General features: G+C 42.0%; 1 protein-coding gene across 2 annotated transcripts in view; it reads right to left on the bottom strand.

The window, feature by feature from the left end:
- The window catches only part of MYT1 (myelin transcription factor 1), a 78,640-nt gene that overhangs the window by 5,453 nt on the left and 48,588 nt on the right, over nt 1-24,599 (bottom strand). Inside the window, exons 8-21 of one of the 2 annotated variants that reach the window (XM_089657491.1) lie at nt 22,914-23,048; nt 22,658-22,748; nt 21,563-21,673; nt 20,587-20,801; nt 18,972-19,177; nt 17,599-17,868; nt 17,343-17,497; nt 16,554-16,655; nt 13,085-13,147; nt 12,901-12,969; nt 9,659-9,721; nt 8,086-8,169; nt 1,456-1,677; nt 856-947 (exon numbers count right to left, since the gene is read on the bottom strand). In XM_089657491.1, the coding sequence (XP_089513617.1) occupies nt 856-947; nt 1,456-1,677; nt 8,086-8,169; nt 9,659-9,721; nt 12,901-12,969; nt 13,085-13,147; nt 16,554-16,655; nt 17,343-17,497; nt 17,599-17,868; nt 18,972-19,177; nt 20,587-20,801; nt 21,563-21,673; nt 22,658-22,748; nt 22,914-23,048 (1,878 nt within the window). The remainder of the gene's footprint in view (nt 1-855; nt 948-1,455; nt 1,678-8,085; nt 8,170-9,658; nt 9,722-12,900; nt 12,970-13,084; nt 13,148-16,553; nt 16,656-17,342; nt 17,498-17,598; nt 17,869-18,971; nt 19,178-20,586; nt 20,802-21,562; nt 21,674-22,657; nt 22,749-22,913; nt 23,049-24,599) is intronic. The other variant, XM_089657492.1, reaches the window with a different exon arrangement.

Below are 24,599 nucleotides of genomic sequence, written 5' to 3'. Positions count from 1 at the left end.
AGCTTCCAGGTTTCATTGCCAAAGCTTCATTGAACAAGCTGAGGTTAGAAGCTGATTGGTTTCTATGCAGAAGGGAGTCTGATTTTGGACTCTCCAGCTTTAGTAAATAAACCCCATAAAGTCACATGACAAGTCAAAACACATTCATTTCAATGGGTGCCGTCTTACTCAGTGCAACAAAAATAAAGGTTCTTGAACTAATTTTCTGCGACTTTGGCACAATTTGAGTGCCATAGACTGCAATGTTAAATCACAAAAGTTGAAAGTGAGATGCAAGGAATTTGTAAGGAAATCTCAATGAAATTGCAAGCAAGTCACACGGCTTTGGGGGTCACAGCAGTGTAAACCAAGTTTTGCTGTCACAGCAGGACCCTTTCACGTGTTCTGCAAAGGGCCCCCTTCCTGCCATCTTGGGGCCCTCCCATGATGGCGGTACGCCAGGGACAAGTTGCAGGAGCAACCTTTGCTATCCTGGTAGTTCCACCACTGAACATATCTGTCCAGTTCTGCTGAAACTGCATATTCTAGGACCCATTTTGCCTTTAAAGGGGACCTGTCCAAATGGTTGTTATTTGACACAGTGCAACCTCCCATCCAGTGCTGGATTCAGGGCAGAGACTGACTCTGCTGTGGAGCCAGAAGCTGGCTTGGGCTTGATAGTTAACAAAAGCATTATTATTATTATTATCATACAGGATTTAAAATGGCACCAACAGTATGATTCCCTTTTATACCTGCCTGGTTGACATGGATGTGGTAGGTGATCGTTTCCCTTTCCATTGGAGAAAAAGGAACACTGTGAAACAAAGACTTGCTGTTTGACAACGCAACCTTTCAAAAATCCAGGGCACTTACCATCGCTGGTTTTGAATTTTGTCCCTAGAAGCTCGTCACCTGAGAGTTTTCCCTTTTTGGAAGCAAAAGAAGCCCGTGGACAGCCTGACAAGCTGAGGATAAAAACGTGAGAGAAATTCAGCCTCCTTTACTGTAGGCAAAGCAGCAATGGCAGACACAAAGATCAATTTAAAACCAGCAGAAAGGGGGTATGGTGTATGTGGGCAGGGTGGTACACAGATCAATACCAACATTCCCAGCACACTTTTTGGCTTATCAGGACAAATTAATTAAACTGAAAGTCATACGTTTTGTGATGCATACATTTGCAATTACATGTAAGGCCACACTACCTTGTCAAGGCGACTCTGCAATGGGTGAACTGCTAAACAAAATATGGAACATAATGACCAGGAACAGCAACAAGAGACCCCAAGATGAGCAGAAGCAGAGCTAAGAAGGTGCAGAAGATGCTGCCATTTGAGTTTCCATGTTATCTAAGAAGCTATGTGGCGACTTGGCCCTCCAAACCCCATGATGAAGATGGGCGATAATTTGCCCCTGTCTGGAAGGTGTAGAGCCCAGCCTATAACCATTAATATATTTTTGTTATTTCCTTACCTGCGGTGGGTTAAGAAGCTTCCGTTAGCGTGGCCTGATCCATCGCAACCAGGCGTTGGGCAGGTGGGACCCTCGTTTTTCAGAGACTTCCAGGAAAAGGCAGATCCGTTGAGAGTTCCTTCTTTCTGCCTGCGAGCAGCTAACGGACAGCCGGATGCACTGCGGTGAGATGCGTATTTCCCACTGATGTGTCCCAATCCATCACACCCCGGCACTGGACACCTGTGTGCAGAGAAATGTGTTATATAAATGCAATGCATTTAATAACATGAACAATTACGATATATCTAAAGCCCAAATTTTTTCTTTTTTGGGTAGGGAACGGTCAAGTTTTTTTCTGTCATTTGTGTCCCATTGGAGAGATTCATCTTGACCAGGGGCGGACTGACCATTTGTAAACTCGGGCACTGCCCGGGGCAGGGCCCGGGGTCAGTAGGGGGCCCCATGAGATGCCCCTGGTACCTTTTTCATAGGTTTTTATGAGTTTGGGCAAGGACACAGGGGCCCCATGATCCCTTATTCCCCGGGGGCTCCATGAGTTGTCAGTCCGCCCCTGACCTTGACTTCCTGTCTTGCAGACACAAATGGAAGTGAAAGGAAATCTTTTGACAATTAAAAAAATTCTCTTTTGTCACCAGAACCATAGTCCTCAATGCGGGTTGTGCAGATGAGCCGAGTTTTTGCCACCCAACAAACCACCCCCCCCCTTAGCTGCAATAGGCAGTGGACGGGGATGTTTACATGTCGTGTGCACAGCTAACTTGACCCGACATGTATCACTCAGCGGGCAGCAAGCTCGCCAAACACTACAGATGCAAGTCAATGGGGAAATGCAGCAAACGCCCTGCAACTGTGTGCAATGCACACGGTTGTGGCACAATTGTTGGCAAAAATGGGTTTAAAATAGGCGATGAAGAGGCATCACATTGCTTCCTCACCTCCTGCCAATAGTTTCTGGAGTGTGATTCTAACGCAGATCAGGCATCAGAGGCAAGGGAGATTTAGATGGATGTCTAAATCTACCCTATTAGGCATACAGGGTACACACTACACATTTATTTATTACAGATACTTATATAACGCCGTCAATTTACGCATTGATTACATATATATTGTACATTCACATCAGTCCCTAACCCTCAAGGGGTGTACAATCTAAGGTCCCTAACCCTCAAGGGGAGTACAATTTAAGGTCCCTAACCCTCAAGGGGAGTACAATCTAAGGTCCCTAACCCTCAAGGGGCGTACAATCTAAAGTCCCTAACCCTCAAGGGGCGTACAATCTAAGGTCCCTAACCCTCAAGGGGAGTACAATCTAAGGTCCCTAACCCTCAAGGGGCGTACAATCTAAGGTCCCTAACCCTCAAGGGGCGTACAATCTAAGGTCCCTAACTCACATTCATACATACACATACTAGGGCCAATTTTAGACAGGATCCAATTAACCTACCAGCATGTCTTTGGAGTGTGGGAGGAAACCAGAGTACCCGGAGGTAACCCACGCAGGCACAGGAAGAACATGCAAACTCTAGGCAGGAGGTGCTGTAGCTGGGATTCAAACCAACGACCCTAGTACTGCCAGGTGGAAGCACTAACCATTTAGCCACTGTGCTGTCCCACACATAAAAAGCAAGAGATACCCCTGAAATCCTGATAACTTCTGGACTGCAGAGTTTGTCTCAGCAGCCTCTTCTATGGGGCCCCCTCCCACCCACAGGCACCACTGCAGACACATGAGCTGCTATGGCTATGCTTTCACCGTTGGATTAAACGGCAGAAAAAGAACAAAACCAGATTATAGCAACATAGTTGCTATATTTGTCCAGTTCACACTTGCATAGTGATCCATGCCATACTGGGATGGCTCACAAGGAACAAATATTTTAATTTATCCGCACGGTCCAGGCAAGTAGAAGCGGGGAAACGTTAACCATGGTTTTTTTTATTAAACTGGGCTATGCTGTGTGAAGTAGAGTTTAGCGGAGTCCTTCCTTAATCATCTCTCCGTGCCGCACAATTTCCTTCTAATATTGTCATCAGCGGGAACCCAGGAAAACATTGCAAGAAAGGCGCTGTGCACTGATACATTTGCAAGCAAATTAGGAGGTCCTCCAGAGAGGGGGAGCGTCACACCGTTATAGCAGTTAATCTATCAGATTTACACGGCTATTAGAAAGTTTATGACATGTTTGAGGGAATAACTCACAGAGCTGAACATCTGTCTGCTGCGCCCGTTGCACCCTCGGAGGATTTCCTGCGATACGCTTAAAAAGGCATTCTAGTCACAAAAAATGGATCTACTTGAGTAGGTATAACAGTGACTACCAGACTGGAATATCTCCTTCTGTGCAGCCAGGACTTGCGGTATCAGTGACTCTCTGACACATACTTGACCCGCTACCCAACTTTCAAGAGTTGAAACATGAGACTGCAAGATCTACATTTTCTCTAGAGAGTCTACCCCATTTCTTAACACTGCTGATTTATCACCTCCCACTTCCAGTTCTTGAATCATACATCAGCTGGATCTTTAGTTCTTACTTTAGCAGTCAGTGCAGGCGTGCCCACTGTCTGATCTAAAATTTCAGCAGGTGTGCAGGGAATGATGTGTATTTAATATGAAGAAGGAATTAGAATGATTATACTTGTTTCAAGCTGAACCTGATGCACATATACAAAAAATCACTTTTTAACTCAAGCAAATATTGAAAAAAAATCATGACGTGCCGTTTTAAATGCAGCTAGTATAAGTACCTGAGTCTACCTTTAAATTAGCTTCCTATAATCCTTTTCACAGCAATCTCTAAGTTTGGTCAGGGAGAGACAACATTGCCAGTCAGCCTCTACTGCACAGCACTGTGCTGTCAATCTTACACTGGAGGCTTGCAGACAAGAGCAAGAAGCACAAAGATGATCACATCAGCATGCTGCTATTTCTTCATCTTCTAAGCAGCTGAACGGGGAAGGCACACGGCTCTGAACAAAATTACAAATCTATGTGTGTGTTTGTGCGCGCGCATATATACGCATATATATATACAGTCATGGCCGAAATTGTTGGCACCCTTGATATTTTTCCTGAAAATCAAGTATTTCACACAAAAAAGGTATTGCATTAACACATGTTTTGCTATACACATGTTTATTCCCTTTGTATGTATTGGAACAAATATAAAACAGAGGCAGAAAAGCAAATATGACATAATGTCACACAAAACCCCAAAAATGGGCTGGACAAAAGTATTGGCACCCTTAACTTAATATTTGGTTGCACACCCTTTGGAAAACATAACTGAAATCAGTCGCTTCCTATAACCATCAATAAGCTTCTGACACCTCTCACCCGGAATTTTGGACCACTCTTCCTTTGCAAACAGCTCCAGGTCTCTCTTATTGGAAGGACACCTTTTCCCAACAGCAATTTTAAGATCTCTCCACAGGTGTTCAATGGGATTTAGATCTGGGCTCATTGCTGGCCACTTCAGAACTCTCCAGCGCTTCTTTGCCATCCATTTCTGAGTGCTTTTTGACGTATGTTTGGGGTCATTGTCCTGCTGGAAGACCCAGGATCTTGGACGCAAACCCAGCTTTCTGACACTGGGCCCTACAGTGCGACCCAAAATCCTTTGGTAATCCTCAGATTTCATGATGCCTTGCACACAGTCAAGGCACCCAGTGCCAGAGGCAGCAAAACAACCCCAAAACATCATTGAACCTCCACCATATTTTACCGTAGGTACTGTGTTTTGTTCTTTGTAGGCCTCATTCCGTTTTCGGTAAACAGTAGAATGATGTGCTTTACCGAAAAGCTCTATCTTGGTCTCATCTGTCCACAAGACGTTTTCCCAGAAGGCTTTTGGCTTACTCAAGTACATTTTGGCAAACTGTAGTCTTGCTTTTTTATGTCTCTGTGTCAGCAGTGGGGTCCTCCTGGGTCTCCTGCCATAGCGTTTCATTTCATTTAAATGTCGACGGATAGTTCGCGCTGACACTGATGCTCCCTGAGCCTGCAGGACAGCTTGAATGTCTTTGGAACATGTTTGGGGCTGCTTATCCACCATCCGGACTATTCTGCGTTGCAATCTTTCATCAATTTTCCTCATCCGTCCACGACCAGGGAGATTAGCTACAGTGCCATGGGTTGCAAACTTCTTGATAATGTTGCGCACTGTGGACAAAGGCAAATCTAGTTCTCTGGAGATGGACTTGTAACCTTGAGATTGTTGATATTTTGCCACAATTTTGGTTCTCAGGTCCTCAGACAGTTCTCGTCTCCTCTTTCTGTTGTCCATGCTTAGTGTGGCACAGACAGACACACAATGCAAAGGTTAAGTGAACGTCTCTCCTTTTTATCTGCTTTCAGGTGTGATTTCTATATTGCCCACACCTGTTACTTGCCCCAGGTGAGTTTACAGGAGCATCACATGCTTGTAACATTCTTATTTATCCGCAGTTGTGAAAGGGTGCCAATACTTTTGTCCAGCCCATTTTTGGAGGTTTGTGTGACATTATGTCGAATTTGCTTTCTTTCCTCCCTTTTTTTGTTTTGTCCCAATACACACAAAGGGAATAAACATGTGTATAGCAAAACATGTGTTAATGCAATACGTTTCGTGAGAAATACATGATTTCCTGGAGAAATATCAAGGGTGCCAACAATTTCGGCCATGACTGTAGATATATACACACACACACGAGGGGTCTTCAAAATGTTTCCACACTTTAATACACATATATATATACTGTATATGCAGACACCTTTTGATGAACTCTTGTGTGTGTGCATATTTTTATTTTATATATATATACTGTATATTAAAAAAATATATATATTTAAACTTAGGCTTTATTTTTTCCTTTAAGAGCAAGAAAGATTCCATTGAAAAAATGTGTCTGCTTGTCACGTGTGGGTAATTGCAACGAGAGTTATTTGTGTTAACATCTGTGGTGGCTTCCTTGAAGGATAATTAAAGTGGCGATGGGTTCGGAATTGCTCGTTGCCCAGTGGGTGGCTGCATAGCTCAGTCTTGTTCCTGAGTGCCGCACGGTATCCCGCCGCTGCCGCAGAATAACTTCCATTCTAGAAAACTTAGCCCCACCGCTGGGGGTGACTATTGATAGAAGGACGCTCTCCTGCCCCCAAGGGCCAGAGGCAATTGGCAGCTGTGGGGGTTCATAAATGTGCCGCTTCTACGTGATGCGCTCACCATGGTGACTGTCACTTGATGCCGACGGGAGCCCGCCGCTTAAATGCGTTTCATTTTTCATCCCCGGCTGATATCGCCCTGCATCGTTCTTGAAAACATGGGCAGTTTTTATAAGGTGACATCCCCCATTAAGATACAAAGTACAGGAAGGTAGCGAAATTATTTTGAGCGATATTTCTCATATTCAATTTGCACATATAAACATTTCTGCAGGATGTCAGATTTTCATTTGTGATAGTGTAATAGTATGTATCATAGTGACGTGTGTGTTCAATAATGAGCTAATGAGATCACGACAAGGTCCGTAAGGTACAATTGGAACGTCAGGGATGACTCTCTGGTGGCCTGACACTTGATGCAGCACCTCTTGGGAGACTGAAGAATCTCCTGGTGAACAAGTAAGAACAGGAGGGCGCCATCTGAGTGTAGTATATTACAAAAGTATTGTGAAGAAAGATAATTAGCAACTCACACGTGGCAGATCAAAACATGTTGATGTTTTTTATCTGCCACATGTGAGTTGCCAGTTGTCTTATACCACAACAGATTTGTAATGTACTACGCTCAGATTGCGCCCTCCTGTTCTCCTTACTTGTATCATAGAATAAAAGTGATATCACATGCATTAGAATCTTTGTATCTTCTTGTCCAAGTGACAACTACCCACCTTGTTTTATGGTCCTGCTGTCACGTGGACAGGAAGTGAGGTGTAATATCCCCATCAGGGGTGACAGACAAAATTAAAAATGCAACAAAATGATTTACTATTATAAGTCTATCCTAAACTTTAAAAAGAACAGTTTGGCTGAAGTTCAGTTTTGATAGTCTTTAACTTTTGACACAGCCCCACCCCCTTTTTATTATCTGAGGAAGGAATTGTATGGTACACTGCCTGCTACTACATAGTGAGCCAATCAAGTATACAAATCAGTAGAATTAGTTTTTTTTTGACAAACAGAACTTTCTGGAACTTGCATAAATAATGTTATATAGCGGCAATGGTTTGAACCTCAGGCACAAAACTACCTGCATGGACTTTGCATGTTCTTCTTGTGTGGGTTTCTTCCCAGTACTTCGGTTTCTTCCCACACTCCAAAGACAAGCCGCTAGGTTGATCAGCTCCTGTCTAAACTGGCCCTAGTATGTGTATGTATCCATGTGAGGTAGGAACCTTAGATTATAAGTTCCTTGGGGGCAGGGACTGATGTGAATGCACAATTTGTAAAAATGCTACAGAAATTGTAGGTGCTATATAAATAACTAGTAAAAAAATAAATATAATCTTTTGAGCTGTCTTTCCTGATTGACTTTATATACAAAAAACTGATTGCATTTGTATATTTTGTGTTTGTTTGCATCCTTTATTCTTCATTGCTTGACATGCCTTTTTTTTATCCTGAGCACGTTCCCATGAGGTACTCACTTCAGAAGTTCTGGGTCGTCCTTGTCGTCTTTCGTGGGCGTAACCTTCATTCCGCTTTTCTTGGCACGAGGACAACCTGACAAGCTGTAAATCGAAAGAAGAGGATGTAATTATTGCCGTATGGTTTGCTGAGATAGCGTACATCCTATTCCCAGGCTGCTGTTCACCTGAGTGGCCTGGCAGATGCTATAAGGAGGGTTCTAAGGGAAATGAAGGCCAGTGAGTCAGACACTGCTGGGTCCCCGGGGCAATTAAACCAATCGCTTTACTCAAGGCTATTCAAATGCAAAAGGATTCTCTTTCCAGGAACGGTATCAAGTCATTCAAATGTCATTTTAAAAAGATTTTCAGTTTGGCAAGCAATACTTGTAGCAAGGCAAGGTTTTCGAGATATGTCAGTATTTGGTGGATGAAGAAAGGTTATTTTACTTGACAGCATCCTGTATTTTCTTGATGGCCAGGGTGATAAGATCTTCGTGCTTGGATAACCAAGGCACTTCACCTGTCATGGCCATTATGATGGTCCCATTCTCTCTGTTGGGTTCTTAGAAGATGAGGATGCTTAGTCTGCTAAGGTGGGTGGAAACAGAGCCAGGATCTATGGTATCTCATCTCCAGAGTCTTCAAGAAATACAGGACGCAAGGGCTTGACTCACTCCACCAGGCTTCTCTATAATGAATAAAAAAGCATTGGGTGCACACAAAATGACCAGCCTTACCCCAGTTCTACTGCTATATTTATTATTCAGAAACTGGAGACCAGTGCTCTGGCTGGGGCGTTCATCTCCCAAAGCTTAAATCTATAATGTATAAACCAGCCACTTGGTGTACTCTTGATAAGAAAATCCTTTTATTGGCTACATGTGAAATGACACATCAAAAAATGCAACATGTTTCGGCTTATACAGCCTTCTGCATAGCATGGTATGCTATGCGGAAGGCTATATAAGCCGAAACACGTTTAATTTTTGATGTTGTGTCATTTTACATGTAGCCAATAAAAGGAATTTATTATCACTGTGTACACCAAGTGGCTGGCTTTATACATATTGGGTGCACACACCCTTTAAAAGGGAAGGTCCACCCAAAATTTGAGGTGGGATCTCTTTGACAGACTTCTCAGTTCTGCCTTTCTCCTTAGCCCTAAGAAAAAAGTCAGCCCGGCCTTCTTTCTGGCTTCTTTATGATATCCAAATATTGTAGGTAACTATCTTGTAATGTCTGGATAAGGTAGTTGAACCCAAATATTACAAGAACTGGGAACTCAGGAGAAGAGATTAAGACAAACCGTTTTTGTTGCTTTCTTTTTTCATCCAATACAAAAGATGCAAACAAAATGTAAAATCTTGAAACATGACATGAGGAAGCAACATCAACCAGGCATACTGGCTCCAACAATCTGATGTAGATAGCATAGAACGGGTTTGCTTTATTATCCCACTGTGATGAGGTTCATAATGAAAGTCATGGAAAAGGTTTCTCCCATGTGTTTTGGGCACTTGTTTCGGGAGGTGGTTGTAGGAACATGACTCGGGATATAAAAGAAACATAATGATGTCTCAGGGGACCATACCTCCGATGAGATGCATAATTCCCTGTGATGTGTCCAGACCCGTCACATCCTGGAGTGGGGCACCTGGAGAAGACCAAACAAAAGAAGGAAGTTAGGGCTCTAGTTTAGTTCACCTATCTGCAGGACGTTTCTTACTGTAAGTACAGTGAAGAATTGAACATTTTACAGTGGTATATCTGTTCATATAAAGAACAAATGTCTGGGAACCATATCAGCTCCTGAAAACTGTCTAACAATCTTAGGACAACACCACTGTATGGAGCCCATGGTGGACAATCAAGATATAGTTTGTTTTTGGTCTATGAATGAACCAATCATTTTTAAGACAACCTGTCATCTCTATACAATGGTGATGACTACAGATCATTTTCACATTCTCTTTTTTTTTCTTTTTGCAGTTAACTATGGAAAAGTTTTCATGCAGCAGCATGGCAATTCGCCTTGAAGAAACACAGACAAAATCTGCTTAGAGTTGGCAAGTCTTGAGCTGCTCAATCACTTTTTTTTACAATATAGAGTTTGTTTTGGAAATATAAAGCTTTATTCCACCTTTCTGAGAAACCAGATATTCCAGCCAAGGTTAATAAGAAAACAACGGAATCCTCATTATCGAAGAAGATGTTGGTAATGACCTGTACAGACAGTGAGAGTATACCTTGTGCTCACTGGGTAATGTTCATGGTATACTGGATGTCTGTCTGCTGCTGCCTAACCACAAATTACAATGGATTCTTCTGAAATGCGTAGTGAGCGTGTGAAACAGCTATAAGTTAAGCGATGAGCCTGCAGGTCTGAGGGTCTGAGTACAAATATTCAGCTAAATTAAAAGTTTGATAGTTTCTGATTCTCTTAAAACCTGAATGTCACAAAAAACTGTACTTGGACTTTCAATAGCTAAAAACCCCACGCAGAGGTTATTGGGAGGCATACTATTAGGCACAGTGGATACTTCAAAGTCCTGTACTAAAACATCAATGGGTAGGATGGTTTAAATGCCTGATAATGTCCCGAAGAATAATCTAGAAACTTGCAAAAGGTGGAATAATCCTTTAAAGCACATGTATATTTTAGGATTAAATATAATGCTGTAAAAGAGGAGGGTAAGGGTAGGAAATTCAGAATTTTCAATGAGAAGTGTATTTTAGAAGCATCATTTTTTAGGCCTACTAAAATCTGGCCATAGGCACTACAACCAATTTAAAGGACTACGTAACAATTCATTCTTTTTGTATGTAATCAGGCAGGGCATTGTGCTATATGGTTGTTTAAGATTCTACAATCAAACTTCATATGTATAAATGTACCAATTCTGTGGTGCCACCAATGATTTTGAAAATCGGTTGTTTTTCATGAATTTTCCAACATGCCAAATAAATGAAATGGGGAGGAACCACAAAAAGCGCATGGTGCCATTGCCTCACTAACAGAGCGAAAATCAGTTGATTATTCTTAGGTCCGATTTCCGCACGAAAAATGTATTTACATATGTATACAGTATATGACCATCTTTATCTTATGTTCATCTATGCCACTGGTCTCCAAACTTCAGCCGGGGGGGGGGGGGGGGGGATATGGCCCTTTCCATGCCTTTAACTGGCCCTTGAGGCACTATTCTTCCCACGTACCCCCAATGATAGGGACTATTCCTCTCACTGATACCAATGATGGGGCACTATTCCTCTCACTGACACCAATGATGAGGCACTTTTCCTCCCACTGACACCAATGATGGGGCACTATTCCTCCCACTGATACCAATGATGGGGCACTATTCCTCCCACTGATACCAATGATGGGGCACTATTCCTCCCACTGATACCAATGATGGGGCACTATTCCTCCCACTGATACCAATGATGGGGCACTATTCCTCCCACTGATACTAATGATGGGGTACTATTCCTCCCACTGACACCAATGATGGGGCACTATTCCTCCCACTGATACCAATGATGGGGCACTATTCCTCCCACTGATACCAATGATGGGGCACTATTCCTCCCACTGATACCAATGATGGGACACTATTCCTCCCACTGATACCAATGATGAGTCACTTTTCCTCCCACTGACACCAATGATGGGGCACTATTCCTCTCACTGACACCAATGATGAGGCACTTTTCCTCCCACTGACACCAATGATGGGGCACTATTCCTCCCACTGATACCAATGATGAGGCACTTTTCCTCCCACTGATACCAATGATGGGGCACTATTCCCTACACTGATTCCAATGATGGGGCACTATTCCTCCCACTGATACCAATGATGGGGCACTATTCCTCCCACTGACACCAATGATGGGGCACTATTCCCCCCACTGATACCAATGATGGGACTCTATTCCTCCCACTTATACCAATGATGGGGCACTATTCCTCCCACTGACACCAATGATGGGGCACTATTCCTCCCACTGACACCAATGATGGGGCACTATTCCTCCCACTGACACCAATGATGGGGCACTATTCCTCCCACTGACACCAATGATGGGGCACTATTCCTCCCACTGATACCAATGATGGGGCACTATTCCTCCCACTGACACCAATGATGGGACACTATTCCTCCCACTGACACCAATGATGGGGCACTATTTCTCCCACTGACACCAATGATGGGGTACTATTCCTCTCACTGACACCAATGATGGGACTCTATTCCTCTCACTGACACCAATGATGGGACTCTATTCCTCCCATTGACACAATGATGGGGCATTGTTACCAATGCCAGGACATTTTCTACTCCTACTAGCCCCTCTAAAGTCTGAAGGATAATAAACTGGCCCTTTGTTTAGAAAGTTTGGATACCCCTGTTCTATACTGTTTTTCTTTTACATGGCAGCTTTTGAGGTTGGGTTATTAGGGGAAGTTAGGTGCAAAAAATTAATTCAGTGAAGTATTTCATGACCAAATTTCAATCAGCTGTCACGGTACCATGAATATATGTTGCATGGCAACTTAGCATTTTGCACTTTTTCCTTGAAGTCAAGGGATCCTTTGCTTGACTACAACCAGTGACCTAATTTGGATGGAGATTGATTTTTTTTATACTTCCTACCCTCCCCATTTGAGTGTATTGTATAATTGTCAGGCGAGATCAAATCGGGTCAATCTAAGCAGATTTTGGCATGAAGCAGGAGGATGCAAGAGCAGGGGGGAAGAGGACAGGCAGAGGCAGCGGGACTTTCAGCAGCAGCAGCAAGTGCAGACATATCTCAGTGCAAACATACTTGAGATCAGCAGAATGGGCAGCCATGAGATTTCTGAGACTCTTGTCAGCAAGAGGACAACCAGAAAGGCTGAAAGAGAACAGATAGAAATCCGGATAAGCAAAACAAAAAAAAAGGAGAGTGCGGGATAGTACTAAACAGCCTGCAAGCCAAAGCGGAGAAGAGCATTGGAGAAACCACTAACCTGCGGTGGGAGGCATAGTTTCCTGTGATATGCCCACTGCCATCACATCCTGGGGTTGGGCAACTGTGGGGAGAGAAGACGCTATTAGTACCTGCTACAGCATATGCATCACTCAGACCTGGCAAGTGTCAGTTAATGGTTACATGTCTAGAAGGCCTCATTTGCTAAAACCTGTATCTGTATTGCAACTAATCTGAGCACAGCTGTCATTTACCAAGAGCAATTGGGAAAATAAAACATCTGCATGTGTCCTATTGCATAATTTCCTTTCTGCCGGAGGTATGTAGGTGAACCACAGAGAGAAAGGCTCATTTAGCAAAACTGCAGTCAATGATACCGCCTGTAGCAACAAGCTTGCACTAGAAACATGAGAGATGGACGACGTGCCCGGCTAAAAGCACCAGTTAACAAATAACCAACTGGAGGGAGTTTATATATTGCTAGGGTGTATTGCTAACAGAAAGAATATTTTAAATTGTAATCTGATGGAAAGCAACTGGACTTTTCGCCACATTCCATCAGAACCCATTGCTTACCCAGCAGATATTTTGTTAAATTTTATTTTTAATTCAGCTTTTTATTATTATTATACAGGATTTATATATTATTATACAGGATTTATGGCGCCAACAGTTTGCTCAGCGCTTTACAATATAACGGAGACAATACAGAAACAATACAGTTCAATACAAGAGGGATAGGAGGGCCCTGATCCTTAAAATTACATTGAAATTGGGATTAATTGTATTCCTACATGTATGGCTAGCATATTATTTTTTATTTTTAAAAAGAAAAAAGCATTATGCCTGTGGCTTAACCACTCTACTGGTAGGGCCTGAATAGTCACAGAAATCAAAAAGCGACTGTAGTCTGATCTTTGCAGATAGAGACTGACCCGACATGCTACAATGCCCCATTCCCTGGCTGCTAAGCATGAATTGAGCCATTCATTGTTTAGCATTTCAGGGTGCTTGGCATAGGACCAGCTGCCAAGGGCCCCAAAAATGCCATAGTATAACTGCTCTTTTCCAAGGAAGAAGATCATGGATAGTTCCTGTGTTTTATCTTGTGAGTGGCAAATTCATTGGTTCAATACGCAACTAATATTGTATATAATGCCATTCTATCTACTTTTATGTGCTTTCTTGGTGCTGCCTTGGCCATATTGGATTAAAAATGTATTAATATTAAAAAAAATCTAGACGTCGGCACCAAATTTATAGCACACAAAAGGAAACTTGTTACCCCAGGGAGACCAATTTAACTTCCTGTTTACATTTTCAATTAAATTAAAGCTGATTGTACAATGTCAGTACTATAAAACTTGATAAAAAAAAAGATACTTAAACATAAATAAATAAATAAAGCTGATTGTACAATGTCAGTACTATAAAACTTGATTAAAAAAAAAGATACTTAAACATAAATAAATAAAGCTGATTGGCTGCTACTGGTAACAGGTCTAATTTTCTGCTCACCATGGTTTTGTTAATCAGCCTCAACTGAAAAAACCTGGTTACTTTGCAATGCAGTGCAATTGATGCACGCGTCACAATGAACATTAAACGCAACAAAAATTGCGACACGAAAAACCACGCGCAATGCTGTGGACAATTGTCAACCTATAACACATGAGGCAACATGATCCTGAGAAAACGAGAAATAAAAATCTACAGGCTATTCTGGCAGGGAGGTCGAAGCAGGTGGCGTCCGTGGAATAAAAAACTCAAATTACTCTCTCTGCGGAGTTAAACGTTCTAGGGTTACCTGGGCTCCTAAAATTAAAGTCTCATCGGTTTTCGGCAGTCTGCTCTGTTCCAGGAAATCTAGCCAGGCAGATAATCATCTTATCTATTTTCTAACACGCTATTTCACACAATGGAGTTTCAACAAAACACGCAGTCTGAATGGGGAAGGAATGAAAAACGCAGTCCTGGAAAGACCAGAAGAAACCTAAGCTGAAATCTAGGGCCGGTTGTTTGGAGGGGGTGGCGGGAATTTAATTTTGAGAATGACGATACAGTTGTATTTCTAAGATGACAGTAACAAATCCAGTCTACAACATTGAAGTATGGATAGAGCAAGAGTCTGGGGCCAAACAAATCTAGAACTTTTATCAAATGGTCTATAACTATACTTTACATTCAAGAATTGCAGCCATATTTCTCAGAGTGGAAAATTTGAACGCTATTCTGATAGGTTTGTAAACTTGTGACCTGTGTATGTGTATATCAATGTCAATTGCCAATCTGCTGCAGATTAAAAATTTGCAAAAATAATTCAATTAGGGGGTCATGTGATTTCATACGAGATAAGACTTAAAACCCATCTCCAACAAAAACGTTTTCGTTTAGGATAGGGTGCGGAATTGCAATAGGGTCTGTCAACATTTTATTGCTATCTGTGTCCCAATTTTGAAGAATTTTCCTTACTTCCTGTGTGTTTGAGGAATGTTGGAACAGAAAATAAGGCAAGCCATAGATAAATCAATTTTATTTGGAAGGAAAGAAAATTGCTCGATTCCCCCATCAATACAGTCAGTGTTGGGGGAATCACTCCTGCAGCACTATTGGGTCGGCAGGGAGCCTTTCCAGCTGGCAGAATACAATGATTATTGCTAATGGCTATATCCTGGCAGTAATCACATGTAAAAAATCCCACAAGCTGGTTGTACCCAAGTCAACTGATGGTTCGACTTGGTACAATCATCCCGCCCATAGATAGATTAAATCTTGGCCGGTCCCTACTGAATTGTCCAAGATTAAATCCCTCTATGGCCAGCTTAAGTAAGAAAGGAGTGGTAAAATACATTTTGTTGAGATTGAGGGAATGTTAGGACTTTTGCAAATATTTTATTGCTCTCTATACCCTATGGAAGATTTCCCCTCACTTCCTGTCCAGGTTTTATTGAGGGAAATCTCCCCGACAGGAACACATGGACAATAGGAACATGTTTTCCATTAGAGTGTTGAAGGTTTGGAACCTTTTGAAGGTACTTTATTGCCATGGGTTCACACTGGGGAGAGTTCTCCTCACTTCCTCTGTCAGATTTCAGAAAGAACAGAAAGAGACAGAGAGCTTTGAAAATGTGAGGTTCTAGAAAAAAACTGTTTGGCTGGAGGCGGGTTTTGAGCCTCTGAAAGTTATTTAATAAAGTAAATTCATCAATTCAACTAACTGCTGCTTTACCTGTTCTCAGGAACCTTTAAGACAAGTCATGAACAATTAAACATTACTATCTCGCTTTTCATGAAACATTACAATCCGCACATTTCCTAGAGTATGTATCTATGCAGCAAAAGAAGCCATGAAAGTCTAGTCTGGTTTACAGTGAAAAACTAATCAATGCACTGGTTGACCCATCATGCCAAATTTTGTAATATCCCCATTCTCATGGTGCTCTTGCTGTACAGATACATGGCTCCCAACAGCTACATCATTCTACTTTAATTATTGAAGCACAACTTACTCATTCAGGAGAGCTCCTGCCTTTTTTCCAGCTTCTCCCCCTTTTGGACTTGCGCACCCCCCATCACGTACTGGCCGAAAATCCCGTTGAGCAGCAAAATATCTGAGAAAATATCGGTTTCAAGTAAGTTCAACGGGAGGGCCATCTTCTGCCAGACTTAAAGTGTACCTGTCCACCTACACATGGCAGAGGCTGACATTTTAAAAGGCTCAGCAGCTGCCCAACAAGTAAGCAGCCAATGACATCAGGGCAGGAAGCATCTTGTGAGCATGTGTTGAGCCTACGGTATGTCTTTCTCAGCCATGTGTGGGTGAAGGTTACGCTTTAATGCAGGGGTACATCTCGGCAAAACAGGGGACCCTTTATATTTCTTGAGGAAAAAAGGAGCTGACTTACCTGGACCATGAAGCTCAAGGCTAAAAAATGGGACACTTTTTTGTGTACCGTTTTGTAGCCTTGAGTAGTGCTCCACAAATGCAAAAAATACAATATCATACATCCTATAACTGCGCAGTAGCCAATATATCAAAGCCTATCTTCTTGCTGTTCTTCAATAAACGTTGGCTATATCTCGTATTTGAGAACCATTACTAAAGAAAATCCTCCTGGGCAACTCAGGGCACTCCTTTTGTCCACTTACCTGGTCGTCCTAACACACGTATGGGAGGCCATAACTGGAACCTTCAGAAAAGCCTACTGGTTGACTTAGAACTCACGTTTTTGGCTCCCAGACTAAGCTATTGACCCATACACAATTTACTTAGCCAAGTCCCTTCTAATTTTACTTACGTCAGTAATTCTTTCTTGCTGTCCTTGGAAAGAAACTTCAGTTTGAAGTTGCTGAGTGTGACGTCGCCAGGATATTTGCGGTCTTCAAAGCTCTCCTCCTGCATCTCTTGATCATCGGCTTCTGATGAAGCAAAAGAGGCGCCGGCGGGTTCGGACTTTAAAGGAAGATTTTATAATTAAGTTTTACTTTTTTTAAGTTAATTAGAAACTCTGCATCACCAGACAGGGTTGAAGGAACATGTCCTCCGCAACCTACTTCTTCTGGCTCTTCTTCTCGCTGGCGATTTGGCTTAGTGTAGTCGATGGGCCCATCCCAGTCATCCTGTCGGGAAGTCTGGCTGGACTGGGGTGACGTCATGTTGCTGCTGGTGGCACTTGTGCAGTTTTGGCGTTGTGACTGTTCCGGGGATTTCATGCTGGGACTGCTACTGCAACTGCTGCTACTGGGGAATGTGCTCTCCCGTTTCCGGTGTTTGTTCATGCTTAAATCCAAAGTGCCGTTTTCATCTACTTCAATGTCCATTGACTGCAACCACAGACAGATCATTTTTTTTCTTTACTGAACCATTATCAAAATGTACTGGTATAACTGGATAACATCTCCAGAACAGGAAGGAAAGAGTGTGAAATGATCTTCTACCAGTGACTATACATAACTGAAAACTTATTTAAAGTGCCCCTGTCACTTTAGGACCAGATTCAGTATATAATGGGCAGCTCTGCACTTTGTCAGTTATGAAGATTTTGGTCTGTTTTTTTTTTTTTTATAGTGAACCTACCTAGATATTTCAAACTGAGCTCATCATGAATACATTAGCTGAGGTCTTCTTCAGTTAAGACTGCATGTCAAAATGACCAGTTAGGCAAAGTCACATGCAAGTCTTGACTTTGATAGAGTCTAGTTTGGCCTCACTATCTTCTGCTTCCCGAGCATACTTGTTCCTTTAATGTAATAGGAGGCCTAACTAATTAATGGCAGATGTTTGGGTGGTTCCATATTCAATGTTGGCTATAACTGTAGCTGCCTATATCTCAGGGTCTACTAGTCTTTTTGGTATACATTTTTTTTATTTAAGGTAACCAATGCTTATGTAATTTTTTCATATACTCAGTTTAAATTACCCAAGTGTGGCACTGGTTTATTTAAGAGATGTATTTCTTGTGCAGATGTTACCATTGCAGCAATGAGAGGTTAGGTTCTATGAATTAGGTGTAATTAGCACTGATGTTATCCTTAGAAGTCTATTGGAAAAAACTACACAGAGTAAACCAGTGTGATATAGTCACCAAACAATGACAAACCAACCCATCTTACAACACTGTCAACATGTTGACTCTGATTTTGAGCTTGGCTTGGAGTTCTCAGCTACTTGATCTGTCCAAACCTTAAATTCCACATTTTCAATGGTTTTCCTAAAACTGATAGGTGATCAAAGATGTATTTACAAAACATGGGTGATATTGCTCTGAAGATGGGGAAAAATCCCCTGAATTTCAGGCATCCAATACATAACATTCTGCATGTCAGCAGGTATGGACGTGACAGAGCTGGAGGAGTACCAGTTATCTGAATAGACATTTTTATTCAGTGCTTGTCAATAACACCTAATCTTTTAGAACTGAACTCACTTTGTTTGGCAGGTCCTGCTGTTTCGTGCTAAGATTCTCTGGCATCTCCCAGCACCGGGTGGAAAGGTTCAAGATAGCTGTTGCTGCCATGTGAGCAGCCTCTGCATCATGGGTGTAGTCAAAACCAGAGGAAGAAGAGGAAGTGCTTTTAACATAACTGCTGGATGGGCTGTGGTTGGGGGATGAGGCCTTTGGGTATGGTTTAGCTGAAAAAGATTAAAACACAAGTTAGCATTCAAGACCCAGAGGGCCAACACGGTATAAGATCATCTTTAAATCACTCGGAAATGATCACATCATAAGAGGGGCAGCACCCTGAACCAGTGAATGTCATCAGGCTATCATTGCTTTAATGCTTACCCAAGGGGAAAGGTTATCAATGACCTTGCTGGCGTTCTGCTGCTTTTTCATTGTCCAATCAGAGGCATGGGGGGAGGTAAGGTGACTAAAAAAGACATTTCTAGTCACCCATTAAATGAGGAAGAACCATTACCATGAATTCAGGGGGAGAAGGTTGTCAAACTTTGTTTTTAAAGGATAGTTAAAGTCATAGTAAACTAAGGTGGGACATATATGCGGAACTTATAATTGAAATCCTAGATTATGATTTTTCCTTGATTTCGGCCTTAAAAGTCAACTTGGTTGCATATTTAAATCACTGACTGCAAGGAGAGGAGTCTCTGTTTGCTTTGCATGCCTTAATTTTTTCAGTGCAGTTACCCTTCTCTGCCATTCGTGTCCTTAGTCCTTTTCTGCCATTAGTGCAACTGAGCAGATCCTATTACACCAGAAAATTATATTTTCCAATGGAGCAAAAATGACTCTTTCATTGGGGCTAAAGCGAGCTATCAGCAGCACAGGCATATTTGGCTAGCTGCCAATGTTTCTGGTGTGCCGTGTGCATGTTTGGCCTTGGCAGCAAAGGAGGGCATACCAGTATGTTGCAACAACCAGGCCTGTGTGCAGCCTGAGCGCTCCTTGCTGAGCATCTGTGGCAGGATTACATAAGGCTCTTGGAAAGTCGGATTAGTTATGAACACTAAGGACTCTTGAGGCCACTGACATCCTTAAAACATTTTTCTACAGCTTCAGCATGGAGATCAACGCTTCCAAATGCAGACTGCCACCACCTCCTCAGACTACTCATCAAATAAATAAAAAAAAGTTTAATCCAAGTATTTATGCTTTCCTAAATAGTAAAATTATTTTTCATTACTACTTCTGAATGAGCTGAAAAAGTTGAAATCAGGCTTGCAGTGAAAATGTCTGCTCTGCAAGCTAGTGGGTGTTAAGGAAAGGACTTATTCTGGACATGACCGTGACCAGTGTGGTTAAGTGTACCAGTAGTTTAAATATCAGGCTAGAGGGAGGCATGCTCTGTGCATAACTGCAGATACTGAAAAGTGTTGTGACCTCCTTATGTTATGTGGTATATTAGCGCACGAGGGGGATTAAAAAAAAAAAAAAAGTGTGTAAAACTTTTTTGTTGGTTCTCTGGTAGAATTCACAAACTGCACAAGCCATAACATACCAATGTAAGTGGCATTGTTTGGTACAGTTGTCATTCTAAAATCTAAAGCTCTCTTTTCGTTATGGCTTGGCGTCTTTTACTTACATTTAAAGGCTTTGGGTGAGTTTTCGCTTGTCTGAATCTTTGGGGCAATCAGGCGTTTGCCGAAAACCTGAGCGTCGAAACTTGCATAATCGAAGGTAACCTTGGAGTACTTTTCCAGTTCCTTGGCTAGATTGGCTCTTGGCGTCGCAGGAACCATATTGGGTCTGTAGCTGCCATACTGAGGGATCTCCAGCTGCTTCACGAAGCACATGGGCCTGTCAGATACAAGCAATCAATTGTTTTTTCAAGAAGCCTCTGTGCCAGAACCCAAATATCCTAGATTTCACATGTGGTGGGCAAGTCTATTTCTTGAATCTGAACTGCGTACCTTGCTCTATCCATGGGGTTGATTACTAAAGGCAAATAGACCATGCACTTTGCAAAGTGCAATTGGTCCAGAGTTTAGTAAATGAGCAAGAGCTCTGATGACTTCCATCATCCAATCATGTGCAAGCAAAAATGCTGCTTTTTTTAAATTTTCCTTGTATGTGATTTGGAAATCTTTTCAAAATGAAGCTTTACCTCATTTACTAAGCTCTGGAGCAACTGCACTTTGCAAAGTGCACAGTCTATTTGCCTTTAGGAAATCAACCCCGATGTGTAACATTAATTAGGTTCACATTTCCAATGCAAATATGAATTTGACAAGTGGCTGTGGGGAAATTCTTAGTATTATCCCTTATTACATCAGGCTTTATGTATGTGAGAGACAGCAAGGAGTCTACAGTGGGTGTGGTGAGGAATACCTCTTCTTTATTACAAACAAGTCAGCAAAGAGGGTTCCCAGATCACTAGTTCTCCTTTAAAAGAAGAGTTGCATGCAAATGTATTACAGCAATGCCTGGATGGAAAATTAAAGCTATTAGCGGGTAAGCTACTTTTAAACCTTTGCAGCATTGCCCCACTTTCCATTTACCTCTCCTCATTTTCCATATCAGTCAGTAATCTATATGTAGGCCACTTGGCATTATCTAACCTGAGTATCCTGTCGGAGTTTGTGTTATTTTTGGTGAGATCTCCAGGCTGTTGTTGCTTCTCGTGGGACCGAGCCAACTTTTCAGCTGCAGCGATAGGACATCCAGATAAACTGAAAAAAAAAATACTATCAAGACCCACAATTCACATGATCTGCAGTATCCAATTTGCTTCATGTAATATTTAAAAGAGTACCAGGCTCAAAAAACTTTACTTGCTTCTTGGTGTTAAAGTAAAACGATATATTTGCCTAACATTCTTAACACCTTCATAGAAACTATGAGAAAGTTCTAGCACAAGAATACAAAAAAAATCCCTAAAAAGAGGTTCTTCAGGAAACGCTTGTCTCATTTAGCAGCCTTCTCATAGATTTGCAAGCATCAATTTTTTTGTGAAAAAAAATTCTGCTCATCTCAGCATGAATGATCTAAGACAGGGCTCTCCAAACTTTCTAAACAAAGTACCAGTTTTCTGTCCTTCAGACTTAAGGGGGCTGGACTGTGGCCATTGGGAGTAGAAAAGGTCCTGATGTCAGTGGGAATAAACAATGCCCCATCTTTGATGTCAGTGGGAGGAATAGTGCCCCATCTTTGATGTCAGTGGGAGGAATAGTGCCCCAACTTTGGTGTCAGTGGAAGGAATTGTGTCCCATCAATGGTATCATTGGTCCCCATTGTTGGTGTCATTGGGAGGAGTTGTACACTATTGTTGGTGTCATTGGGAGGAATAGTGCCCCATCTTTGGTGTCAGTGGAAGGAATTGTGTCCCATCAATGGTATAATTGGTCCCCATTGTTGGTGTCAGTGGGGGGAGTTGTACACTATTGTTGGTATCAGTAAATGAAAATAGTGCCCCAAGGGCCAGATAAATGCAAGAAATGGTCCGTAGCTGGCCCCACTGGGTCACAGTTTGGAGAACACTAATCTAAGATAAGGGCTTGGTTCTTATTTACCTCAGAGCTTTATTATGGACGTTAATGAGCTGAAGATTCTAAATCATAGAACAGTAGCCTAGTAGGCCAAGTTTAGGTATTTCACAAAGAACATCCAATGGAAAAAATTAAAATAAATTGTTATCTAGTCACCAGCGCAGTTACCTTCGGTGTGTGTTGCGGTTGCTGTTGACATGACCCTGTCCTGTACACCCAGGTGTTGGACACTTTAATACATTCTCATGCATGGCCAGAACTGTATAATAGTAAAAGGACAATGAGAAAACTGTACAAAGAATTTGTTAAAGAAAACACAGCACATCTACATCCTATTACTGTTCCTGTCCTTGATTATAAAGGCAGCAAACACACTTTTTTGATAACTTTGTGGCCCAGTTTGAGGAACAACAAGTATTCTTACTCTCTGGAGGGATTCTGTCTTTGTGAGGACATCCTGAGAGGCTCCTGTGATGGGGATAAAGGCCGGTGACGTGGCCGGTGCCATCACAACCTGGAGTAGGGCATTTGATCTCTCGCTTTTCAGGTCTTGCTGCATCTGAGAAACAAATGCAAAATTTTAATGAGGGAAACATCAGAGCAGACCTCACCAAGATTCATAAAATTTGAATATCTAAATATTCCGACATAGTGGAGAGAGTAGGGAGGGTTTAAAACCCCTAGCATGTTTGGGAGAGATTTCCCTTCAACTTCTTTCCTAGAGAAACAAGAAAAAATGAGGGGATATAGTCTCTAAAATAGGAAAATCTTCTCTTAGATAGGTGTCTCCATTGGACAATATGTCCACTATTCTTATTCTATTGTGACAGCTCAAAATGTTGGAATTTCCCTCACTTGCAATCCTGGTGAAAATGGTGATTGGAAGAAAAAGAGAGCAAAAATCTATATAAGAGGCCCATAAAAAACAACAAGAACCTCACAGAGGTTCTAAGCTCTCGCCATACTATCTTAAATTCAATTTTGGCTTTAATTGTGCTTTAATAGATGACATGAGACTGGGGTTTTTGTTCAAGCTGGTGGCAGAACTTTCCTTTAACTCAGACCTGGGCAAATTGCAGCCCCAAGGCCACATCCAGCCCTTTAGCTGTCACTATATGGCCCTCAATGCCTCCACTGTCAGCATGCCCCTGCAGGAGACATCTTAACACTCTCCCGCAACTCTGCTACCTGCCAAGTTCTTTCTGAGTTAACTCCTTCATGCTGCAAACCCCAGGAGCCGTGCACCTGTTCTTCACTCCAGGTCAGGATCTGCAGAAATCCCTACAGTACCCATTTCAGGCTCTCTCCTTCCAATCACAATGCATTACAGAGGACATTTGACAGGTAATGAGGAGGAGTTATGTCGCTCAGCCCCCCACCCCACCGCCCCTCTGGAAGAGAGCTCTTTCATGAGAAGTTGTAGCTATTATTTCAAGTGTGATGTGTTTGCTTTTTGTATGTTTTCATACTTACAGACCTTCCCAGGTCCAAAATTAATATTGAGCAGAATTAAGTTTGGTTCTCCACAACAGTCCCAGTTTCTCATGTAGCCCCTTTAAAAATGAATTGCCCACCCCTGCTTTAGCTTAATCATTTATTTATTTTTTTTAAATCTTTAAGGATGAAACAATTCTTGGGCACATTTGCATCTGACTGGCGAAATGCATGTGGTCAAGCTGGTGATAAAAAAGGAAATGTCCTAGTATCACGGGCTTGTAATTCTGATGGGAAAAATGTGGTCCCAAAATAATCTGAGTTTTTCAGCAAGATGAATTAGTAGCAAGGTGCTTTTTTTGAGAAAAGTGATGCAAAAAAAAAAAAAATTACACATCAGCTAAAAATGACACGAGAATCGATGGTGAAGATTGTTTTTCCCTCTCAGTTTGGAGGATCTGTTTCCGGTAAACCATCAGACGGCCTCGAAGGGATTATTTTACACGTTGTGTTCATGAAGCTCTCAGATAAGCGAGAGAAAGCCGCGGCAGGGATCAAAGGCTGGTAAATTGCTTAGGAAGCAAAAGTTTTAATCACCCTTGGCAACAGAACAATGATCATTATACTGAAGTGCATTCTGCAGTGATTTTGGAAAGTGTGTTTCCTTCACCAGATA

This window comes from Staurois parvus, unplaced genomic scaffold (genome assembly GCF_062004578.1).
Source record: "Staurois parvus isolate SC_StPar_1 unplaced genomic scaffold, SC_StPar_1.0 ptg001004l, whole genome shotgun sequence".
In the NCBI taxonomy this organism is placed as follows: Eukaryota; Metazoa; Chordata; class Amphibia; order Anura; family Ranidae; genus Staurois; species Staurois parvus.
The sequence above is the reverse complement of the archived record's forward strand: the minus strand, read 5'-3'. Positions and strand labels throughout refer to the sequence as shown.